The following is a 23,025-nucleotide window of genomic DNA, read 5'->3' as shown; positions in this document are numbered from 1 at the left end:
CAATACGTCTAACAACATGAGCCAACACGTGGATCATGTTCAAATAAAGTTCACTTCAGAAGCCAAACCATGCCATAACCTAGAAAGTGTTTGAATTCACACGAAAAGAAGGAGAAAACACATAAAATTAGACCACAACCCAATCTAATTCGTCCGGCAGGTGTTGATGTCGTAAAAAAAAGCAATGTAATTTAATTCACCCCCCAAACAAGCGTACGTAGAAAACCCATACGGTACGTCGTGCGTACACATTGACAAACAGACCCACGCGTCCGGCCAGGATCATTTCTGGGCTATCGCGATGTCACGGTGTATGAGTAAGTGTGTGTTTGTGGCACCGTGCTGACTCATTGCTCGCTTCCGGCCACGATGTGTAATGCTCGATGCTAATGCCTGTCACCTCCGTGTCAGTATCGGTGATGTTGTGGTTTTTATTACAACCTTTATCCACGCTGAAAGGATGCTACTATCAACCCAAACCCCGGACGACTGTCAGGCCAAATATATGGGTATCGTGTGTGTGTGTGTTTGTTTGCCTGAACGCCACGAACCGAAAAGGGTGGTAATGGAAGGAATTATTTTCCGTTTTTATATTTATTTGATGTTGCCGATAAGATGGTACAGTAGGGAGGGCGCTTCATGGGTGGGGATCGTTCATCGCGGGGACATGGGTCGTAGATCTTATCGTGGTGATGATAGTTTAGGTTGGATTACTCGGGCTCACCTTAATGAAAGGGTCGCTCGATTGCGGATTACAACATAAAGACCTTCCAAACAACGATGCGTTCCCAAAACGGCACAATGATTAAATAATCTAATTAATGAGAGGCTTTAAAAAGGTATTACAATGAATGTTATACGCATTTTCATTAGGTTTTCTAGATGCTATCCTTCGATATGGTGTGGCAAGCAAATACAAAACCACCATTTGACACGTTTTTAACACTCCAAAATCAATCAACCAGCCCGTGACATGAGTCAGCTGCTTTTCAAGCTCTTTTTTATCCATCAGCAGTGAAACGAAATCAGTTTGTCATCGATTCATAACGAACACACCATTTACGCTTACGACGCTTCGCATCACAAGTGCGGCACCCTGTACTTGACAAATAATTGTGTATAGAGAATAATACCAAAAAAACCCTGCACAACCTGCAACGTGTCCCACGAGATCACTTATTACGCACCGCGTATTCCCCCGATGCAATTTTCCCCCAAGCGGGCGCGGGAATGGTATGGAAAATTCATACGAAACAAATTTGAGTTTCAGCTGCGTGTATGTGCCCACATGTTCGTGTTTTGATGGTGGAAACCCGATACTAGCGCATTTTGATCGACTTCTATCACTCACCGCTCACCGATCGAGAAGTGTGGTTGCGTCAAGTTTTGTCATTCGATACCTGCCTGCCGCCTGACAGCCTGAACGTGCGTGAAAGTTTATGCAACTGTTGTGCCATCCAGTCCAGATGGGTGTGCGTCTCGATCGGTCGGCTATCTACGGCTTGGAGGGACTACCATGATCTAGGTTTGAACATGAGCATGTATTGTTTCTACTGTATGCATAGGGCAAAATATGAAATTCGATTCGATTGTGTAGGTGCAATACTTTTAGGGCTTCTGTAGGTGTTGGAAAAGCTCAAATTCTCCGATGAAATTATCACTTCCATTAGCAAAACACTCGGAACACTGCATCCATTTTGGTTAGTGTATTATGCGAAGTTCTCTCACCAACTCCGCCGTCTCGCTTATTCCATTAGTATCAAGTGGCAGTGAAGGATCACGGAAGCCCACAGGAGAATTCGGCAACCCTCACTGCTGTTTTGCATCTGAATCCAACTCTTCGCCCGAGATGACAATGTGCTGTCCTTTACTCCACAGTGGAAACACTTGAACCAAATTCATCCGCTGACACGATGGCAACAAGCACCCACTTCAACCGATTGATCCCCCCGAATACTCGGAAAGCAGTGGATCAAAATGACCCCAACGAAGTTCCATCCGTTGTGTTTGGTCAAATGTACTGAAGGATTGTTGTTTTTTCCTCGCCTCCTCCTTCTTTCCATTTAAATCCCTTCCGGGAAATCATTTGCTGTAAATCAATTAAAAACAAAATGCTCTCACTCGCCCACTCGCGCACACTTCACTCGCGCATCCAGTTCGAGCAGTTTTCCGAGAGCTTCCCCGTGCCCCGTGGGTTGCTTCTGTGGAAAAACAAACTTTTCTGTCGAACAGTTCAGAACCGTCAAAGGTCTTGTGTGACAAAACGATTTCGTGGTACCGGTGGGGGGTTGAGTTTATTTGCCTAAAGGATAATCGAATTTACAATCGTTAGAGCTCGCTGGGCGTGGGTTGTGGAAGCAATGAGCTTCAAGGGTCGGATGATTTCTTGGTGAGAAATGAAATCAACGGCAAATACTAAAAAGGTAGTACCTACTCGAAATCACAATCGAAGTGTTTTCCGACGAAAGTTTTCTCCGGCTTTCCGAACCATTGTTGTCCACGGAGGACGAAATCTTGAAACTATTCTGCGAGGGATAAGTTTAACACTTGTTTTTCTAGTACCGGTCCGATGGGAAATTCAGAAAATGGAAATCAACTTTGGATAGTTTTCTTGATTGTTGAGCTTGTTCCGGTGCGAGAGAGTTCCGGAACAAATAATTCCGGAATTAAATACCACCTTAAAGATGGTTGCCAAAGGTGATGCAACTGCATCCAACGCTCACTGTAAAGTCAGTGGCATAAAGTAGGTCATTTTTCATCCCATATGACTTACACACACACATGCACCCGTTCCATGCGCCTGGAGCGCTTGTTAAAGGATCTGGGTGCACAGTTCGCACAACAAAAAGAAAACATGTGTTTTGATGTTTTCAAATCAAATCCATTCAACCACGGCATTTGCATTTCCCGACCCCAACATTTGTCCTCTGTGCGGATTCCCTCCCCACCCGTGTTGCACTTCCCGGGCGCTAGAGCTCACGTTTTGTTGCCAATCGGTTTCCACCCAGTTCAACCCAACAAACGGAAGCTCAACAAGCGTATGAGTGAGCGCAACAACAGCAACTAAAAAAGAAGCTAAACGTAATATCCTTTCTAAATGCAAATCGTACCAAACGTCAACACCGGTGCCGTGCGTCGCCCGGGCAATAGCTGCACCCCGGTTAAGGACTCACTCGCTCGCTCGCTCGCTCTGATGAAGCCACACACGGTGCTTGATTTACATTTGATGGCACTGTTTGTACGGCCTGTCTCCCGCAGTGCCACTTGGCCTTATTTTTCTGTCATTCTGTGCACTTAGAAGCCGTGTTGCCGGGTTTGCCCGTTTTCCTCCTCAATGGTAGCGTTTGCTATTTGTTTAGTGCATCTCCTCGGCGCCTTTGCTCTGGCCGGGTCCACTGTCAGAAACCATGGTCTCCATGGTCGCCGTCTTAGCCTTGCTTTCGTACGGGGCGAGAAGTTTTATTTACTCTTACGCCCGGACCCGTTTCAGCAGGGAAAAGTGCGCCGTTTTATCTCGGTTCTGTATTAGAGCCAGGACTCGGGTACCGGTGCCGAATGGTTTATGAAGGCGTCTTTAATCTGCACACCATCTGTAGCTTTATTAACGAGAAGCGAGTGTAAGGATATGGTGCCTTTTATCTACTGACAACATGAAATGATGTATCACATGAAACGAGCTTGTGCTGCAAAAAAAAGACTGAAGTTTTTATTCTATATTGAGAAGATGTATCATGTTTTCCATCATGCTGAAATAATTGTATTCATCGATCGCTAATGCTCTTGCAATAGCTTTAAAAACAATTACTTCATTTGCATACTCCACTGACATCAGCTGCAGTTGCACAGGTCCTTCTTTTGACCCTTAAAAGTACATTGTGTTTCCACGAGCCTTTCGCAACCGTTATTTCCACATCATTACGACTTTCGCTTTCCTCGATTCCAGGTTCTAACGTTCTTCCTCTTGCCTTTCCCATTACCATTTCTCTTCTTCTATCATTCGTTTTCCCTACTTTCACTGCTCGTGACTTCCGAAGTAGGGAAAGCACCTTTAATTGTAAAAAAGACACCGAACGAAGAACTGGAACAGAACATTGCACCGGGTGTCTAAGCACTGTGGATACCGCAAGTTTTTCCCCCCTCAGAACGCTTAAGACACTCTTTGTGTCATGCGCGATGCGCCAACGTTTAACAAATATTTAAAATTTTAATGAACCGGTGGAATCAACAGCCGCCATCGTTTGCTTTTTTTGTTGGGTCTTCCTCCGGTCGGGTCTCTTCCGGTGGTCGGCAGTACAGTGTATCCGAAAAGTAGGGTGCCCGTGTGTAGGGAACGATTTTATATCGAGTAAAAAAGTGTGGTATGGTGATGAAAAAATCTAATTGATGGCCACCGACGACGGAGGAAACCCAGAGAGATAGAGGGGAATATATTTGGACTACCGTTTGAAAAAAGGCCGGTAAAAAAGTGCAAGACACGCGCTCGTAATAAGGATCTTTCAAAAAAATTACCCCTCACAATTTTCTAAACAAGAACAAGATGTCTCATTTCTCACACAAAAAAATGTCTTCGAAACTTACTATCATCTTACTTCGTAAACATTGGGCGCGCTTTCAGGAAGGTGATGTTGTGTGGTGGATCTGCTGTTTCGGTGGCCCATTAGAGCCTTCCGGACCGCGCTATTCGAGCTACAGGCGTAGGAAGTCACGCGTGTTTGATGTCTCGAATCGTGCCACCCCCTTGTTTGCAAGCTGAAAAGAAAAGTTTAGGCTGCCAGGGGAAAAACGACCCAAAATAACATACAAATCGTGAGCTTCTGGCAGCACGTCTACACAGCGGAATGATTGTGAGTGCTCTCAAAAGTGCCGCCATCGTAGTGGGAGGGCTGTACGCTGTACTTTAACAGGAAATTAAATAACAAAATAATCTAGCCAAAAACAAAGCCCAGCTGTACGAGATAATGTTGTAAGCACCAAGTCTGGGGGAGGAAGTGCGATGAGATGGGGGGATGTTTATCAATCATCAAATTCATGCTTACGATTCTGCTGGGAAAGATACTTGTCTACACCTGGCAAAAGAAAGCTGAAGCATCCCCGAAAGTGGATGAACGAAATACACACCGAATATGATAGCTATTAATTAAGATAAGAGATTAGAGATCATCAACGTGCGGCAGGGCGGGAGAGCCGATGGTGTGGGAGTGAGAAAATATGCCATCCAAACCACCGCCGACGCAATTGGCCCGAGCACTTGGACAACACCGGCGGGAGGGGGGAGCATTCGGGAAATATCATAACCACTTTCCGCCCGGGAAGGAAAGTGATGTTGTCATTAGCGATTCCTGTGGGTGGTGGAGGTGAAATATGCAGGCCGTTTGTGGGTGGTGCGGGTGGTGTCGAATCGAGCTTTGTTTGCCCCATAATGGATTGCCATTTGTTACGCGGGCACAACATTGTCACCAGCGCCAGCGCAAAAGCTTTTAGCAAAGTATCGTCTCGCTATTTGGATCGTTGGGTGAGCTTTCCGTGGGCTTAGGAAGGGAATAGAAAGAAATGATACAAAACCCACAACATGCTCTTACGTCCGATGGTCATGTTTCGCTTAAGATGGGAAAGATTATCTGCACGATAGTGGATATTATTTACTGAGGACGGTTTGCGAATGGGTACTGGTCGATTAACGCAGCGAAAGAGATACACACTTTCCCTTGGTGTAGAGCATCTTTCCAGTAATTTACGTTCAAAGAGAGGCTGGATAGCGTATGTAGAATGAAATGAATGTTTTCTATTAAGCCATTGAGTGCGATGGCAGGCCTATGGCGAAGTTATTATTTTATGCTTTGAAGAGTGTAATGTGTCGCATAATTTATTCTACTAACTCTCTCCCTCTATCTGCTTCAGTTGGAGCTATTATTTATTGTCTACCAAAACAAAGGCGCAATGCAAATGTTGTACAAAATTGAACAAAGTGAGTTTCATATCAATAAAAGCATCTAAAACTGTTGTGTCTAAACCGGAGTGAATTATGCAGAACGTAAATGATTGTTGACGTTTGACCGAACGCCACCGTTTGCAACCTTTAACCCGATTGCCCATGTGTTCCATTTGGAATTTTAATGATTGTGGCTGTGGTGCGTAAAAAGGGAACTTTGACCATTAGTTCCTCCGAAACTACGTTGAATTGCGATAAAATGTGTCGATTTGTATAGCTTTCGAACCGCTATAAACACACACAAAAAACCAATAACACTGTTTCATACATTAAACTGACAGCATTTACACAGCATAGAATGCTGTGGAGAAACTCACGTTTAATCTACTAGAGTTGTGTGGCAAAAATATTAAAAAAAACTTCATTCCAATCATCATAAACAACACAAATCTTATCAAATTTTCATTTCATAAATCGTAAATGTAGTTATGAAATTCATTGATTTAAATACCTTTGATTGCATTCAAAAACCGGCCGGTAAATTGACAGCATAAACACGTTTCTATCCTACGAGAGAGCAATAATAATGGGAGAGAGTGCTCATTTTTCTTCTCCCTTTCTACGCTTCCTTATTTTGTGTAGTTGAAAGAGAGCAGATGTTTGAAAGAGGCAGGGTTGACGCAGACAAATCATCAATAAAAAAGCTTGGCAAATGTAAATAAAGCCCAATACTTCCTACTGTCATTGATATTTACACATTTCTTATAAAAACTGAACTTTTACTAACTCTATGGAAGCTTTATCGTTCTAAAACATTTTGATTTGAACATCATTAGCGGCTTACGAGCCCTGCCAACTCTCGTTTACTCCACATCACGCCGTACAACAAGTTGTTTGGGAGAAATTGTGCGTGTTTCTCTCTCTCCTATCCAAGAGAGGGAGAGAGTGCGTTTGCTCTATCTCTGCAGAACCTTCCATGCTTGAGTCCAACAGCACAGCGGCAACGGTCGTGTAGACAGTCACTAATGGTACGTCTCCCGGTGCGCGTGAGCCATTTGCGAGTGTGTTCTCTGTCAGGATCGAAAGCATCCCGTGCGAGTCTTACGTTGCCGTTGTTTACGCGTGCACAGCAAAGTGCATCCAGTGCTTGATGGTGTACCGTTGGTATTCTGCGACCAAATTGTGCATTCGGTGCATTCTATGCGAGAAGTAAAATTATCCAAACAACACAGCATCGTATTGTTTAGATGCTTTTGGTGATTTGTGACAAAAATGGAAATCAAATATGGTGTATTTTGTCGTGGGGAAAAGTGCATCTACAGTGAATTGGTTTAGTGTGCCAAACGGTGGTGAAGTGTGCTGTTAGAAAGTGAAGATTGGCTTGCAGTGAAGTGGTTTCGAATGAGGCAATTCGTATCGTAAACACCTCCTCGCAACACACAAACCTAACCCAGTGATCTTTGGCAACAATATCAACCGGCATCAACTGCCTGTCACCGCTGTGTTTACTGTCCAGTGTTCATCGGTCATAATTTGATCAATTATCTTTGCTTACTGCAAAAATCGTCTACATTCGAAATCGGCCGCATTTGTTGTTTGGCCAGAGCTCCGAGCCTTTTTACCTTGGTTTTGCCACAGTTCGATCTTCCAAAAACGAGCGTGTTCAACGTGTATTTACAACTCCTCCCGCGCGCATCGTGTCCGGTCCGGCTGCACGCTCGAAATCGGTGATGATGTGTTAAGTGGCGTACAGTGTGCGTGGTAAGCAGAAAGAAGAAGAAAAACCTCCCAGCATAAGTGAAGAAGAAAGTGTAGTGAGAGAAGCAAAATTAAGAGCAGCAAAAATCCACCAAACCAAAGTGTCTGCGTGTGTGTGTACGAAAGTGAGGGCAAAGCAAGATCAGAAGACGAAAAAGGAAAAAAATCGTATAACGAGCGACTAAGGCAAGGCAAAAGTAAGAAAAAAAACCCAACGCTGCTCGAAAACTCAAGCAAGCATATCGAGAAACAGCATAAGAAAATTTGTGACGACCAGTGGTGAACGGGGCAAGAGGGAAGCCAGCGGAAAACAAGGAAAGAGTTTAAAGCCCCCACAACCCGGCACGATGACGAATTTATGTGTTTACGTTGGATTACTGCTGTCCCTGCTGGTGGCGGCCGGCGAGGCTCATCTAAATCTGTTTCTCAACGTGATCGAAGTCCAGAGATTACTAGGTAAGTTTTTCCATTCCCATTTCTTCGAGCGGGGGCAAAGGAGTTTTCCTGTGCACGTCAAAAAAACCAGTTTTTTCCACGAGTTATAGAACGACACTCTAGGCGACGATCTAGCAAAGGTACACACCTCTTTTTTCCATTTGTTTCGTGGCTAGAACATTACGTTTAACCCTTCGGTACGAATATGCCGGAAACGAGCCTTTTCGGAAAACTTCCTGCATAGTACAATGGCACGGAAAGGAAGTCTCGCGAGGAACATGATTTACGAACGGCCGCCTAAAACCGTCCTGCTGTTGGGGGAAAAGCTGTAAAACGTCTCCCATGTTGTTACTAATTGTCTTGCACAATCTGACCTATCGCTTGGTGAGTTCACACAGCTCAACTCCCTCTAGACACTTGCACCTGAAGGAATACCTCACCAACAACGGTCGAATATTGTTTATTCAACGTCACCTTTGTTTTGGTTTTGCAAGCTGTGCGGCTGGTGTACCTCTCGACCTCACTGTGGGGAATTGGGAAATCGTTCTCTCTGGAGGAGCCCCGGTGGAGCAGGTCGGCTGTTGGCTGTCAAGTGTCCTGACAACTTGTAGAAACGGAACAGAACACCAACCACACTGTAACCTGCCCCGAGGTTGACGTTTCCAGGTCGCGTGCGATATCCTCCTTTCACCAAACGTACAATGTTTTCGAACAGGGAAATGATTTCAATTCTCCATTTGCCACCACAACCGTTTGGTGGTGAGGTGACGATCGGTGTGTAAAGAAACACAGGAGACAGTGGGAGGGGAGACTAGCATATGGAAAAGCGGATGAAAAGCCGAGGCCACAGCAAAGACCATCAAGCATCAGTTTGTCAGCTCACGGTTGGGAGAAAGTGATATTTGCTTTGATATTTGGACGTATACAATCTTGTACGACTTCGGCTGTAAATTGAAAAACCTTCTCAGAATACACCCGACTGTACATATAGAAATCAATTAAAACTTTTCCATTGCGAAACCTGCATCGGTTTTCAAATTGGGGTTTTCCTGGGAACTATTAAATGGAAATATTGCTTAAGAAAGAGTATTTCATTTTTATTAAAATTCTTCGTTTCTATGCATCTTGGAGCTTGAAAAGAATATTTCACACTAACACAAATGCCTTGTCAAATGGGATAACGACCGAAACGAATTAACCTTTGCCGCTGTGTGACACTAAACAATACCGACACAATAATGCCACACAGAAACAAAAACTATTGTGTAAACAAAAGGGCCAACGAGCCCACTTTTTATCCCTTTTGGCAACCCAACAACCCTGCCCAAGGAAAACAAGCTGCTGGTAGATGCTGGAAGATACCTAACCCCGCTGCCATCTCACGATGACAAGGCGCATTTATTCGATGCTAATCATCATCCTTTTCTCGCTTCTCGCTGATTAGAAAACACTCACCCGCACACGCGCTTCCGAATCCGTCCCGGAAAGCAATACCGTTGCTTTCCCTTCACAGCGCTGTGCTCTACTGATCCTCGGCTTTCGACGTTCTATTCATCAATTTGAAACCGAGAGGCAGAGGGTGCAGAGATGCTTTGCTAATGAATCTATTCTTCTCCGCCAGCCACCGTACCATTTCCCGATCTCTTGTTGTTGGCTAATGATTGAAGGACGCACACTTTTTTTGTGTGTGTATTTGTCCCATCCCATCACTAAAAACGCTTCTCATTGAATGATTTGGTTGCTGCTGTTGAAATGAAATGATGGTTTTCCGGTTTCTCCACCGAGACCATTGATCCGGCTTCCTTTTCACCCCGCACTGATCGGTTGTTAGCGTCACCACCTAGAAATATTGTGCAGCCTAGCACAACGATAACAACAAAAAAAAAAAAACATTGGAAAAAGGTGACAGAATACCAAATAATCCGAATCCATTCCGGAATGAAATCCTAACCAGGAAAAATAGAGAGAAAAATGGAAACGAGAGTCCTTTCCCGAACGCCCCCGGGGGTGGTAAAGTCCAGCAAATCTTTTAGGCTTTCAGATCATCTATAAAACGCACAATCAGACACAAGCTCGGAAGGACCCAGTCAGTGGTTGGTGTATTCGAGGAGGAAAGGTGTATAGAGGGACGAAATCTACAACGCCCGTCCCAAAGCCCGGGTACGGAATTGAATGGCAAGTCCTACAAACATCACCTTTCACTGCCTTATCTACCTACCTGAAGCAATCCCCTTGCCCGATCCCTTCCAGTGTGCTACGTGTTATAAATCAATTAAAGGACTTTTCATCGGTGGCCCTTACTGGTTTCCTCCTTTTCTGCACCCAGTGCCTCGCTCTGCTCTGCCTGCCGTATGTCTTGCTCGGGTTACAGGGACCTATTTCCGTCTGCACATACACACACACATACACACAGGTACAGCCCGAGAGAAGAGAGAAAAAACTTTTTTTTTCCTTTTGCTCCCTTAACCTTTTCTTTTCCACACCAAATCCAATCGACGAGAAAGCCCACACTGACAGGTTAAATATTGACTGTCTCCTTGGGTCTTCACCTGAAACTTCCGCCATCCCTTTTGCCTTCCCTCGCCCAGGATGCCTTTAGGCAGTTTCAGATCATTATCACTGCGTCACCGATAGTTCTTGAACCGAGATGTGGCACACCGGCACAAGTGAGCAGGATAGATCCTCTTCCAAAGGGACCAAAGGGACAACCAATATCTGTGCTGGTCCCCTTCCCTGTCCCTACCTGCTGTATTGGGTTGGGATGGACAGGTAAGCTAAAACTTCTCACCACGGCGGCGTTGTTATCCATGGTCAGCGGGTTTGTTGATTTTTCTCCCATCCTTTCGGACGGATTGCGTGCTTTTTCGGGGCGACAGGCACCACAAAATCCGTTGAAAATCTGTTTTATGAAAACATGACAAAACCAAAACTCATATAATCATCAACATCCTTCTTCTTCTTGCCCCCCGGGTTCTTCCCCATGGGAGGATCCGGAATCGGTCTGTCGCCTGCATGCATACGTACGCCCGTCCGTCCGTTTCAAACTTTGCTCCGTCGAGATGTTCGAGTGGTCCGTGCATGTACTTGCTCTTCTATTTTCACTTACAATCCACCGGAATCTCTAAGGGATTCCCGGTCTGCATTCTGACTTTTCGGACAGTTCCTGACAAACTTTTGCGCAACTTTTACGTCCTTCTTTGACGTGAGATTTTTTGCCAACGCTGAGGAGTGAATAGGACGAGAGCAGGCAACCGACAGTGAGAAGAAGAAAAAAAAACATAATACTATGCTTCAAATAGCGTTACATTGCAGTGTCAATATTTTGATGTAAGAAGGAGCGAGTAAGTGAAACTTTGTTTACCTTCTCAATGGCCGATCGGCAGTGTGACTTACACGGAAAAGGTTTATTTGTAGGTTCGATATTCTTCCTCACGCTTACTCCCTTTCTCTTCAAACTGCCCTATATTTTCATAACGACGTGCTGTGGAATGTTTGGAAAATGTTTGTCCATGAATGAAATTTTGTTTAACTTCCTTAGCCTTGAGGGAATTACCGTATTTGAATGAGAACTTTTAATGTGCGTTTTCGATGTACTCAGCTCAATCCAGATCGATATAAAAGGGCTTTCTCAAGTCCGCTGACTTTTCGAACTGTACTACGATGCTCAATCAACATGATGTCTAAAAAAGCCGATCATTAAACCGATTATTCGTGCGTGAATATTGTACACAGGCCTCATTTCTCGGTAGTGTGATTACATTATCATTTTGACACAAAAATGTGTCACTCAAATTATCACGCACTCGAAATAGCACATACGTTTGCCTCCGGCACGGACTCAGGGTCTACTTCGGGCGCCATTGAACACATGGACAACAAATTTAACACCAAATCTATTTCTTGTAGCTAATAAAAAAAAATCTTTCCTTATGCTTTGCTCTGAGTAAATATTTCTAGCTGTTACAAGAAATCTGTTTAATCGTGAGGTTTTTTTTCAACTGTCTGTGATTGCTTTCCCACCGTCTAGGAATCTTATCTCGTTTTGACCCCGAACCTCATGCCACCGGAGTGTTTGAATCAATCTTTTACCCATCCTCACTCTTACACGCGCTCGTTGTTTACTACAGTAGTCACAGCGGTAGCGTGTGTCAAGCGTTATCGAGCGTTCACCATTATCGCAACATTAACCACCGGGAAGGCATTAAACTCTCCCGTTTTCATTTGCCGGTTCATGCGTTCTGGCCAGACCCCGGACCGTGCTGGCCTACCGATTGACGTTTCCATTTCGCCACTAATTGCCACCGCACGTACCATCTCGTGACCGCGGAGCGTTCGAAGAATGAGCGAAAAATGTTTGCAGCTATTCGTGGTATGAATTTTAATTTGCACCACCTCGTTTCCCTGAATGCATTCCGGAATGTTTCGGATTGATGAAAAAGTGTCTTTTGGAGCATTGATTTCGCTTCGCTGCTGAATTAATAAGCGTGAGATCGAAATGCTTTCAATCGCTGTTGCGTACTCCTTCGAGTCCACACCTGCACCCTTAAATGGTCCCGGCGAACTTGAACACATTGCCATCGAATCAACACCACAATCATCAAACTTTTGTCATGTTGTCGTCCACGAAGGGCAAGCTGGTCGTTCCCGAATTTTGGTGTTTTGTAAGGAACAAAAAAAAAACAACGCCATCAAATAACCAAAAGCGGAAGGATTGCTAATTAAATTCCATGCATGTGCAGAGCGACGCGGACGTTACGACTGGCAGGACCCAATGTTTCGGCTTTCGGCAACTGTCAGATTTTCAACATGCCATCCATAGCGATCATTGCCGCTTTTGCCCAATCACAGACTGGTTGTTGTTTGCCGATTTGCCGTTACAATTAAGAATGCACCATCATGTTGTCACCAGCTTTTCCAACGAAAGGACATGTATGTTTTTTTTTTCTCGTCGCAGATTGAGCAGAGTAATACGCGAAGTAGCCGAGAATGAGATTCTACTTGACACGACGGTGCTTTCAGCTTCCCTAATGTGAAGTCTGCTTTTTCAATCGTTCTTAAAACACATCAGACATGTACTTTTTTGCTTTTCAAGTTCGTCCTTTGCCTCACACAGCCGTCCAGCAAGCTCTTCTCGGGAAAGATCGATGTAGTAGCATTCCCAATGGGAGCTACTGATGGTAACGCATTATGAATTCAATTCGTTACAGATCGATCTCGTCGTCTGCTTTGGAATGAGCGATGGAGCAAAATAACAAACCCACCGGGGCGTTCCGACGACCCACTGCCACGTGAACAGGAATGATGAACCGTTTTTGGTCAAAACTTGACAGCAATAAGCGATGATGAGCGACAACCTAGCATCTGTATGCCAGGGCTGCCATCGTTTTGTTCCACGATGTCCCGAGATAAGTTGTTGAATTTATATGGCCTATTATAGAATGTGGTATAGAGCGTCTAGCTAGTATTGCGTGGAATATGTTATGGTCTTTTTTCCGCTCTCTCTCCCTTACGTTTCTTTTTGAGCTGTATTTTGCACCATTTCAATCGTCTGACAGTCGATACCGCCGTATGAAAGCATCAATCGCACCTATGCTTAATTGTGATGGAAATGTCTGTGGAATACGCAATGACTTCTTTCCATTTCCTAGGTGTGTGCAGAATGTGTGAAGTACAGCCATACTTAACGATACGAATCGATCGAGTATGGGTTTACTGATGAATCCACTTCGCAACCAATCTAGTATCGCCATATCAATGAAAAGGTCCATTTGTGTCTTATTGAGAAAACAAAAAAACTGGTTGCACATTGAAGAAAGAACAATGACACCACGACGTGTCCTCAGGCCTGTGTCATAACTCAACACTCATTATTACTTTTTATTTTTTACTTTTTTAAAAAGGGCTTTTGTTACGCACGAAGGAAACAAAAGCCCTTTTTCCACCCAATCGGTCTGTCATCATATTGGAGGAGCGAAAAAAAAAGAAGATTGCAAGCCGGTGATATCATCCCGCACCCTGTAAAGAAGTGTTAACAGAGGGATCTGTGAGTCGATTTCCTCAGGCAGTACGAGCACGATCGAGATCCCTCCTGATTGAGCCATTCAGAAAGGGGTTTTGCTCACGGGAGGGGAAACAAACGATACTGCGGAGAACCGCACCGAACACAACAACTGGAAGGCGCGTTGTACAAATAATCGTAAATTCTCACTCTATCGCATAGCCCACCACACCGCAGCCGAACATTCCATTTCGGGGATTATCGTAACGAATGTGTCAGTTTAGTACAATGCCGCTAGGATTCCAGCGAGCATTTAAAGATACCGAGCATTGACTTCTTATGTTTGGTACATGGCACAACGCTCACACACACACAGAATCCTATTTCCAATGCATCACTCAGACGCTTTGGGGATGGGTTTGGATGGGTAGACCGCGCTCCCAAACTCCATAACGTTATACGAAACGGCCCTTGGAGTGTAGACATCTCGCCGACGGATAGACAACTTGTCGACAATCACGTCGATTCCGGGAGTCGATTCTTCTACACCCCAATCTGTATCCCCTTTTCACGGTGGCCCAGTGCGATTGCTTGCGGCTATTATAACCTCAAACATATAGCTCCCAAAAATAATGTGCGCCCCTGGCAGGGGGGAAAGTGTCTAGAAGGGAACTCGAACACAAAAAAAAAAGAGTTGAAACATTTTGTTTACCCTACCGATATCCGGTCGATGCTGGGGACCAATTTTTGGGGATGATCGACCGTATGTCATAACCGTTTATTGTTGTGCCCGTTGTTACCCGCTGGAAGCTGGAAGCTGATGACTGGTCACGATTATCTCCCGCGACTCCACGAACGGTATTGCCACCCCATTCGCTTCCACGCCAGTGGCATTTGCCAAGATACGAACCAGCCATAAAGAAGGAAGCAGCAACATTCGGGTATATATCTGTATCCAAACATTTTATGGATCCCCTCGAAATTGCCACCGGCACGGTTTTCTCCATTAACGACGATGATGTATTGCAATCGTATTGCTCGAAGGGAGAACACTTCCCGCAAACCCATTTTTTCACAGTCAGTAACAAAACGTAGCTTAAAATTGTGTTCCACTGTAGATTGGAATATGTGATGAGTTAATGTGCCGTGCAGCTGATTGGAATTGGAGGTTGTGTGTGTTCTACTACTGTGCATAGCTACGGTTGCCTCATTTTAACAATTGTTTTCTCAAGTGGTTTATGTAGTTTGATCAGTTTTCACACTGCATTACCGTACATTCCATCCGAACCGTGCGTGCATCATCGCCAGTATGCGAGTTGTTAGTTTAGGTTTCTCTGGGAGTTTGTTTTATGTAGTTCGTTTTGTTGGACAAATAGTCAACGTAGCAACATCCTCCGTCCATACGGTTTCAGCCTACCACACCCATTCCTAGATATTCCAGTTGATATTACAACATTCGACTCCGTCTAGTCGATACGGGGTACGAGCTGAGTTGATCGAACCTGTGGCAACTGCATCGAATCGTTGACTTCATATCGAAGAATGTGCGCCATACGAACGCAGCTCCACCCGGACTGTGTGTTGGAGTTCGGTTGAAGTAAATAAAGGCGCGTAGACGTGGAAATATGTTTGTCCAGTTAACCCCGCACTGCCCTCGCTTCCTGTGGAAACTGTGGAACCTACTGCACCGGGCACCGGGACAGGAAAGATCATCTACTGCGGGGATGTGTGTGTGTGTTGAACCTTCAAATGACTTCCGAATATTTGGACACGGATGCTGTTAATGTTGTTAATGTTTTCTTAACGGTTCGGTGCGTGCATAGCGATGGGAGCACATTCTCACGTTACCAGAGAGCAAAAGAAGTCATGTTCGCTCCGACGGACAGATGATGTACAGCGCCACGTGCGACCATCGGATGGGTCTTGTTTGTGCTTTAAGCCTTTGAACGGTTAAGAAGATCCATTTCCTACCACTTGTGATGTTTCATTTCGAGTGGAATTATGGTATGCATTACTTTAGCATAGACAACATTGACAGTAACAGTAACTTATTGTATTATTGCGTGTTGAACCCGTGCGATGATCCCTTTATACTTTTTGCAGTTTATGATTTTCGCACGTGAATCGTTTGTTTGCATAATAGTCTCATTTAAGCGGATCGGTTGTGTGTACACGCACACCCCGAAATTTGATTATGGAAATGTGCTGAATTTTCAAGTGGCTATCGTGTTATGGATAAAATATTGGAACATTTAAACCTAACCCGTATAACACGATTGAGAAAGGTTGCTTCCCCCAACCTTCATTTTGCCATTGTATTGTTTTTTTCTATTGTCGTCTTCCTTTACCCCAAATGGATTCCTGATCCCTTCGAGGAAAAGGGTCGGGAAAATAAAAATGAAAACAATCCACGGATGCCATCATGAGGGCCCCACCGGGGGTTGGCCTCTTAGCCTCGGACTTCCTTACGATTGCCTGCATGTTTAGTCCACCGAAGCCTCGACGAAGCCGTAAATCATCCCGTGGCCACAACACCAGCCCCGAAACCAGGAATAATTCGCTGCTCGGCAAACCTTGGCGACCTTTTTTCTGGCCTCTCAGGTTTACCGCCAAGCCATGGCGTCGTTGTTACTCCAGTTTTTTTTTCTCCCTGGTTCCTCTTGCCTGAATAGGTTAGTACCGGGACCGGTTTTTGTATTCGTTGATCTATGCGTTTTATGACTACTCCGAATGTGCGGTGGATTCTTCAGCTTAGACCCAGAGCTTATGCTTATATGCGAGAATTATTCCTTTATTTTACATTCAACTCTGCTTTCGTTTTCATCGCAAACTATTGCTTTGACTACCCAACCCATGATGAGGTGATGAAGTTGGATTTCTTGCTGCTGCTGCTGCTGCTGCTGCTCCGACTGCTTACGAACGATGGTTTTTATTTGTGAACATGCGCAGGGAGCAGTCATGGAATGGGAAGGACAGGTTTAGAGAAGCGCAATACGGGAATACAGAACCTAACGGCGCGATGATCACTGTACGCACGATGCACGCCGAACCCAACCCAACCGGGACCCCGGGAAGTTCGGAAGAGCATAAAAATTTAATAACGAAGTCATAAATTAAAATTTTATTGCTTTTAATTGTTTTGTGTTTGCGTACGAGTCAGCGAAGGTTAGTCGGTTGAAAGGAAAACATCAGCAGCTATGGCAGGCAAGAAAGAATAGAAGCGGTGAGGAAAAACGTCCCCTTCTTCCTCTGGATACAATTGCACAGGTTCGGTGATCGAGAAATAGTTGTTACGTTTTATGAGCTGAGTTTTTTTCTTTCTTCTTCTTCGTTGGGCTTCCCTGACGTGAAGGAATTGTAGCGTTTATTATTGTAGAGCTATGTCTACGATCGTTCCCTTTTTCCATATAAGCTGGTATGGAATGTAGGCTGCCCCAGCGTTAAGTAAACATTGACACTGATGTTATGGTCCCGAAAAGGGCACAGCTTAATGTTCCCAAAATTATTTCTTCTAATTTTGTTTTTGATTATTTTACGCCCTACTGCATTTCTGTCTTTTTTGTTTGGAAAACGATCCCGTTTCCTCTCAATTTGCTGCATTTATTTCTGCATTGTTATTGATTGCATAGAGGTTTTATGTCTTTATACGCTCCAGTAAGTTTATTGTGCATCTTGCAGGCATGCACACAATAAAATTGATTATAACTAACGATCTAATGAACGCCAATAAAAGTATATAGCATTAGTCGCGATCCTGTTTTGTATAATGAATTATTATGGGGGGCATCACTACCTGTCAATCAACTTATTAATAGACCTTATACGATCATACTCCAGCATAAGGGAATCATTTATCATTCTAAATTGTACCAATATTTGGCTATTGATCTACACTCAAAATCATTGATGCCTGAATTTGTTAGTACAGTTTGTATAACAACGTCTCATTTCTGGCTTTACTTCCTGAGAACCATTGTCCCACATTTTTCGGGAACGTTGTATCTATTACACATTTTTCGGCAGCTACGCAGCGAGTTGTACCAAGTAGAAAAACTTTGCATCATTAATCATCGTAACCGAATTAAAATTCTGCTTCCTTTCTCTCCGCGGCCACTACCATTCAACGGAAGTCCTCCGCTGAAACCTTTTTCCAAAAACTCAGCTGCTGTGGGCTGCTCACCGACACGTAAAACGTCACAGTTTGCTTCCACGGCCTCCGATACGATCGTCCCAGTGCAAAGTTTTCGGCCAAATGGTTGGAGGACGAAATTTTATAATTAGACTACCAGTAGTGCCCCACGAGGGGATGGGTTTTTCGTAGGCTCTTGCGTCGAAACCAATGCCCTTAGGGGAAAGGAAAAGTTTCACGACATTCAAATACGGTGTAATATCATTGCTTTCCCTGTGAGTGATGAATTTAATTATAGGAAGGTACGCATAGATTTCCGATCAACGTCATTGTTTAAGTAGCAATAAATGTCACGGAACTCTTCCAATTCGGAAACGTGAATGCTTGCTAGCAAAATATAACTCGCGAGCGTTCCTTTTGAAAAATGAAAAATGCTTTTAAAGCTAACAATCCACATATTTTGTTGCTACTATTGTACATTCGAGCAGCGAATTCTTTCCTCTTTTCCACTTTTTTGAAATATGTTCAGACAGGCGAAGAATGTGCCCCACACAATCACCAAGACACTATCAATGCATCCATCAGCCCGCATCAATTTCTTCACCAGCCACTGACGCGGTACTAGCGGCAGTAGCTATTTGCCTTTGCCAACAGGGGCTACGATAAGACCTGGTGGATGCAGTTGGTGCCTTCAGAAGTCTTGCCGGTGCGCTGGCTTTACCGTTTTGCGCCAATGGTGCCTTTTGACAGGATGTGAACACCGTGCGTCTAGCCCGGGACACGAAACGTCACACATTCTCCCCCTCCGGGCGCGAAAGCAAATTCCATCGGTGTGTAAAAGACGACCGTACGGTCGCTATGCTACAGGAGGGAATGGGTAACCAAATTGAACCAGCCGGAAGATCAAAATCGCTTTACACTGCCACTCCTGCCAAACCATCCCATTTTGCGAAAAGGCCTCATCTCCACCATTCTTTGCAAGCACTGCGTGGAAAATAGAGGAAGTAGCGTGCAGGAATATATTGTTGATTCAATTATTCGCTATTTTCCTCCAATTTCCTCTATTTTGCCCCGGTTGGCTAAATATCTAGCTTAGATGAAAGACGCTCCTTCGCATCTTGCACACAGGATGTAGCGTCAAACTGATTGAAAACGATTCGTGCGCTACCACGCGAAGGATGAAACCGCTTCCGGTAGGTGTAGGAAAAAGTGTGTTCTATCAAAGGTCTGATTTTTCTCTCGGAGGTTTTTTTTTTCTTTCATCGCCCTCCATTGCCTGCAGGATGTGGCGCAGTTGGTGTGGCATTCAATTGTGCTGTGAGGCATCTTGACGAAACGCGATCCTAGAAGGGATGTCTTGCAGGGAATGCAAATAGTGCACAATTTCATCAAAGCTACTCGCCTTACGCTACGGCACTATCTGACTCGTAGTTGGTAGTGAAACTACACGCATGACGCGATACATTACTTCTAGCATGTGTCAGCAGCGCTTGTTCTTCGTTATTGCTGCAATATGGTGTGATATTATCCGTAGCTGCTATCACCAGCTGACAATAGGGATGCTAACCTAATTTAGATCCTCTAAGAGGCGTCACGTGGCAATGCTTTTACTTTCTCTAATTTATTTAAAATTCACTTTACGCGCGAAACTCGCTCCCAACAACTTGTCGTTTGCATGAAACGTTTGGGCAATTTACAATTCTAGATGCCTCCTTTGAAAGGACAACACGTTGACAGCTGTCCAAATTGCATTTTACGACGAACTCCCGAGTTGTTCTTTAGAAACTGTAGCATATACTGGGTTTGAAAGTAAACGATGGGGAACGTTGAACAACGCTCCAGCACCACAGATCAAACGAAGGAAAAATGGCTGCAATTAGGAGAAAATACAGATAATATTTTGTCTATGATTGTGCTGTGTTGGAGCTACTGGGAATGCCCAGAGGGAATACACATGATATGGGTTGTGGCAATCGCTTTCGTACGCGTAGAATTGCCAATCTTCAGCTCAAGAAATACCTTTACGCTCTTCGGGGGCAGACATTTGTTCCCCAACCGCTCCATCCTTCACCGGGCGGACAATTCCCAGTGGGGAAATTTTGGGACCATTTTTTCATCGCATTGCATCATCAACAGAGTTAGAAAGGGGTTTCGTACGGTTTGTCCACCTCTTTCGTTTCGACGCTCAACAACACTGACTAATCGTTAAATCATCCCACACCTAATTGGGACGAACAGCGGCAACAGCACTCGGCAGTGATCAGTCTCAGAGCGCCTGCCGACCACCGGCCACCGGCCCGAAATGTCAACAGTTGGTGGAAATTCGATACACTTGACACCGTAAGACGATTAGCAGCATCATTAGCATCTGCGGTGGGATGGAAAGTAGGCTAAACATTTTGAGCGGACTAATTTTACCACCAGTGGAAAACAATCATCACTCAACGTGTGTGCCGTATGAAAGTGTTCAATCCGCTGTTTATGTTTTATATGCAGCTTAAAGTTGGTTGAATCTCGAACCAATGCAGCAACAAAAACACACAAACACATTGAATTGAAATTAATTATCTTCCTTCTTTGTTTCAGGTACGTATCGACATCCAATGAATGAGCCCTTCGGGTTTAATGAAGTCACCTCACAACACACCCCGCAACACGCAAGTACAAAAGTGCACCGATACGGTGTTTGTTAGTGCGCGCACAATCTGGCCGTGCTTAACTCAATCGCACTGCTGCACTGATCAGATTATTGGAAAAGCGAAATAACAGCAAAAACAACAAACAAAAAAACAAAACCAACAGCTAAACCTCGATTGCAGCTTTTCAAATCCGCCCAACAGCTTTTTAACGACGCTTTTCTCCACCATCGGGCGCAAACAATTCATTAACATAATCACGTCCTCTAAAGCATTCCCATTTGCACCGCTTTACCTTCGCCACCTGTGCCGCGTTTGCTGCACAGCAGCAGCACATGGGCATGCAATGCGAGGTGCGTTATTATTAGAGGAAGATAAATTTATAACTACCCCGGTGTGCCTCAGCCCAGCTGGCGGAGGATTATATCGACCAGCCATCCTTCCCTTGGTACGCCTACCACCGGTGGTCAAGCATCCCGCATCGAGTTAATTAGCCGTACCGCGGGCAGTTTGCGAATGCGAAGATTGCTGCATTCGAACAGCGTGTTGCGATAATGCAATTTGTGGTGTGATGGTGAATAATAATAATAAAAAAAAACTCTCCACACACCCCGAAGCCAGCACAAACTAACGATAGAGCGCGGGAATGCCAATCCCTCCTCCAGCCCGGGGTGGTCGGTGTTGTCGGTCAAACTTCACCGTCTGGGTTGAGTTTTTGCACTTTTGCATATGGTGCCCATTGAGTTTTTTGCTCGATTTTTATTCCCTGCCCGCCTGCACAAGTTCTTGCCTATGAACGCTGTGCGGGCAGTAGTGGCGTACGCCACTGTTGTCGATTCGCAGCATCAACTACAAGTCCCTTTTTATTGAAGCACGGTCACGCAGAATGCCGGTTAACGGAAAAAGAATCAAGCGCGTAAACACACACAGGGACGGGAGAATGGAAGGGATGAATTGAGGAGGTGGAGTAACACGACAACGACCACTCGAAGTTGAACTGAATTTCCATTTTTATACCACACCACGCAGGAGAGGAAAACAGGTTCAACAGCGAAAGACCCGGACAAGCCGTTGCCCGTTCCCGTGTTGGGAAACATTTCGCACTTGTGCCTAAGAGCGGTGGCGAACGAGCTGGGCTAGGGGATTTTAACGGTCCACGCTACAATATGTTGTGGGAATTCTAGTGCTGGCCACAAGATGGACCTTCTCAAACCACACACTACTACTACTACTACTGCTACTGGTTTTGTGTGCGCGGTTCCACTGTCCCAAGAAGACGCCTTCTCCAGAAACTAAACCCTACAACCTCACTGCTGCTGCTAGTTTGTTTGTGTCACTTCCGTGCGTCATTCCGCGGGAACACAACCGTGCATCCGTGCAGTCATCCGACACAGGAAAAGCTCAATAAAACCCCACTTCAACCAACCAGTCAGTGGAGGAGAAACAGTAGAAGGGAAAATTATTGAGCCTGGCACAACTGTACCAAAAGCGGGCAAAACAGGAGAGAGCCAGGGGGAGGTTTTGTTTGTCGCAAAGAAGTCGATATTGGACGCGAGAGCCCAGGAGGGAGGACCCGATGCAAAAACACATGCACATCATCTCTCACACCGCCTCGATAACTTCCATGCACAAAAAAGGTTGGAACAACTGCAAGTCATGATATGCAGTTGTTTGCGCGTGCAACTCCTGCAACCCATGGCATTGTTTTCCTCTGTCGTGCTCGCTCCTCTGTCTCATCCCGTGCCGATAGGTGCAGTAACACGATGCTACAATTTTTATTGCATGATCACATATTTACTCTAGGGGCAAAGTTTTTCCCCACTCTGTTGTTGCTCTCTCTCTTTGTCTTCGGCATTTTCATTCCCTTTCACTCAATTTTCAAAGGCATGTGTTGTTATGTGCCCGCGGATGCTTGAAGCGGCGAACGAGTTGAAGGTGGACCTGACCTAGGAAGTCAGCAAATCTGTACATCTGTTAGCTACCCCGGGCTCGTATCGTGCTGCCGCTAAAACCCATCGCAGTACGGGTCCCGGCGAGTCGGATGATGTTTTTCACACTTTTTCTGCATTTCATACCAGAGCAGATATTTCTGATCTGGATGGCTGTTGCAGCCCGGGATGAGGAACAAATAGCAAAACAA

The 23,025-nt window shown here is 44.9% G+C and overlaps 1 protein-coding gene across 1 annotated transcript in view; it reads left to right on the top strand.

Annotated features, from left to right (window-relative positions):
• Nucleotides 1-6,948: 6,948 nt before the first annotated feature.
• The window catches only part of LOC121596102 (tyrosine-protein kinase Dnt-like), an 83,376-nt gene continuing 67,299 nt past the window's right edge, over nt 6,949-23,025 (top strand). Inside the window, exon 1 of the mRNA XM_041920748.1 lies at nt 6,949-8,143. Coding sequence (XP_041776682.1) covers nt 8,035-8,143 — 109 coding nt within the window. The 5' untranslated portion in view covers nt 6,949-8,034. The remainder of the gene's footprint in view (nt 8,144-23,025) is intronic.

Source organism: Anopheles merus, chromosome 3R, assembly GCF_017562075.2.
Source record: "Anopheles merus strain MAF chromosome 3R, AmerM5.1, whole genome shotgun sequence".
In the NCBI taxonomy this organism is placed as follows: domain Eukaryota; kingdom Metazoa; phylum Arthropoda; class Insecta; order Diptera; family Culicidae; genus Anopheles; species Anopheles merus.
This window is presented reverse-complemented; position numbering and strand designations above follow the sequence as displayed.